The sequence below is a fragment of the Austrofundulus limnaeus genome, unplaced genomic scaffold (assembly GCF_001266775.1).
Source record: "Austrofundulus limnaeus strain Quisiro unplaced genomic scaffold, Austrofundulus_limnaeus-1.0 Scaffold1290, whole genome shotgun sequence".
NCBI lineage: Eukaryota > Metazoa > Chordata > Actinopteri > Cyprinodontiformes > Rivulidae > Austrofundulus > Austrofundulus limnaeus.
The window spans coordinates 36,147-38,540 of NW_013953692.1; the positions used below are offsets into that span (position 1 = coordinate 36,147).

A 2,394-nucleotide genomic window follows, 5' to 3' on the forward strand; every position below is an offset into this window, starting at 1 on the left:
ATTATGTACCCGCTGATGTTTTGATCATGTAAACAAGTTAGGGATAGGGATGCACGATATGTCTGCATTAATATCAATATCGGCCGATATTGATCATTTTTTAGAATATCGTATCAGTCTGATATGTAAAACTCTTGATATTAATTTCCCACTTTTTATCTTTGTGTTTYTGTTTTGGGAGGGGAAGTGGCTGGTCGAGTGGTATCTGTTTTGATCATGATAGTGTTATTGATGCTGCGTAGCCAGGAATAACTGAAGTAGAGAGTCATGTCAGATGTCTGGTTGTTTATTTACTGCATCAAAAAAAGACCCAAGTGTGTTTGGTGTTTATATGTATAATATAATTTGTGTGTTTGTGTAATATCGGTTAATATCGGTTATCGGCCATAACAGCAATAATTATATCGGATATCGATATCGGCTGAAATTTTCATATCGGTGCATCCCTAATTMCTGATATGAAAATTTCAGCCGATATAGATATCCGATATAATTACTGATGTTATCACTGATAACCGATAATTTACCGATACTACACAAACACACAAATTATATTATACATATACGCACAAACACACTTGGGTCTTTTTTTGATACAGTAAATAAAAAACCAGACCTCTGACATGACTCTCTACTTCAGTTATTCCTGGCTACGCAGTGACGCTATGACTATCATGATCAAACAGATGCCACTCGACCAACCATCTCCCCTCCCAAAACAAAAACACAAAGATAAAAAGTGGGAAATCAATATCGGACATTAATATCGGCCCAATTTTACATATCGGACCGATATTCTAAAAAATGACCAATATCGGCTGATGCCGATAGTAATGCCTATATATCGTGCATCCCTAAAACAAATGCAAAAAAAAAAAAAAAAAAAACAAACAGACGAGACAAGCAGCTAAAGGGGAAACAGTACCCATATCTCTGAAACTGGTAGTCAAATGTCAGTTCAGTTCCTGCAGTGACAGTTTTGGTGGTGAAGAACCCAACTCGTAGCTGGCCATTAACAGTCCACTGAAAAACAAATAAAAACAGTCAACTTTTATGGAAAAACAACAACAAAAAAAGAAAAACTGCAAGTTTTTTTTTTGCTTTTGTACCTTCTGGGTCTCACAGTTGGGCTCACAGCTGTGATTCATGAAGCGAGAGCAGTTTCCCTTCAATGTTGCGTCAATAATCTACAGAAACGCATCACAATATTTCCAGCATTCTCTTCAACAGAATGATCAAAATACTGCAAATTACTGATCATTGATTTCAAACTCATACCTCATTATTCTTAAGGGACATAAAATAGTAGTGGATATTCTTGTTGCGAGCGTATTCCTTAACCCTTGTTTTGAACTCCTTGTGGTCCAACACCTCTCCACAGTATTCCAGGACAAATGTGTTTCTATGTGTGTAAAAAAAAATACAATAATAAATACGATTCCAAAACAATAGTAAACTATAAGGTTGGACATTTTAATTTAATAGAACAGCACTTTTTTGGCAATTAGCATGATTAATCCTTCCACCCACAGAATACTTTGTACTGTAACAAACAAGAAAACAGTAAAATGACATCAAACTGTAAAAGTAAAAAAATCTTACGGAGGCATTTCTTTGGCTGCGATCAGCCCCCAGCCCTTATCTTCTGTAAGGATAACCTCRAAATCTGCATGTTGTTTCATTTGGAAGCGTCGGTTAGAGCAGTATGCTCCATTCAAGCACCGGGATGAGCTAAAGAAATAGAGTTCAACACAAATGTAAGAATCTTATTTTATGATCAGTCCTTTCCAAATTTAAATAAAAAACTTTAGTAAAAGCTGTAAAATGTATTATTTAAAAGTAGCACTTTAAAAGACTGCAGAAAACCTGAAGGATCAAACTGTGTAGAATTCATCTACATTGTCCTTACTATCTAAGCCTGAGATGTCCAATCCTGATTCTCGAGGGCCACTGCTCTGCATGTTTTATGTTTTACTGCTCCAACATGCCTGATTTGAATGAATAAGTGATTAACAGGGTTCTACAGAACTTGAAGAGGTAATTCAACCATTGAATCAGGTGTGTTGAAGCAGGGAAACTGGTAAAATATGTAGTGTAGTGGCCCTCTAGGACCAGGATTTACCACCCACAGCTTTTTTTTTTTACTAAGGAGCTTCAGGTTTACAAAATGTTACAAGCAAATGCACTCTTCAGAGTTTAATTCTTCAGTTCTTACTCGACAGCTTCATAAATGTGCCCCTTCACATCGAAACAAAGATTAAGTGAAATTTGGTCAAAATGACCTAATCATATTTTCAGATTCCTGGTTTTAAAAGCTACATTTTGATACTTAGATCACCCTGATAGCATTAGTAGATCCAGAGATATTATATAATTTGTCTTATTAGTTACAAT

General features: G+C 35.7%; 1 protein-coding gene across 1 annotated transcript in view; it reads right to left on the reverse strand.

Moving 5' to 3' along the window:
- LOC106534862 (histone-lysine N-methyltransferase SETD2) overlaps positions 1–2,394 on the reverse strand; it is an 18,841-nt gene that overhangs the window by 4,987 nt on the left and 11,460 nt on the right. The window contains exons 5-8 of the mRNA XM_014031631.1: positions 1,603–1,731; positions 1,279–1,402; positions 1,110–1,187; positions 926–1,023 (exon numbers count right to left, since the gene is read on the reverse strand). Of these exons, the coding sequence (XP_013887085.1) occupies positions 926–1,023; positions 1,110–1,187; positions 1,279–1,402; positions 1,603–1,731 (429 nt within the window). The remainder of the gene's footprint in view (positions 1–925; positions 1,024–1,109; positions 1,188–1,278; positions 1,403–1,602; positions 1,732–2,394) is intronic.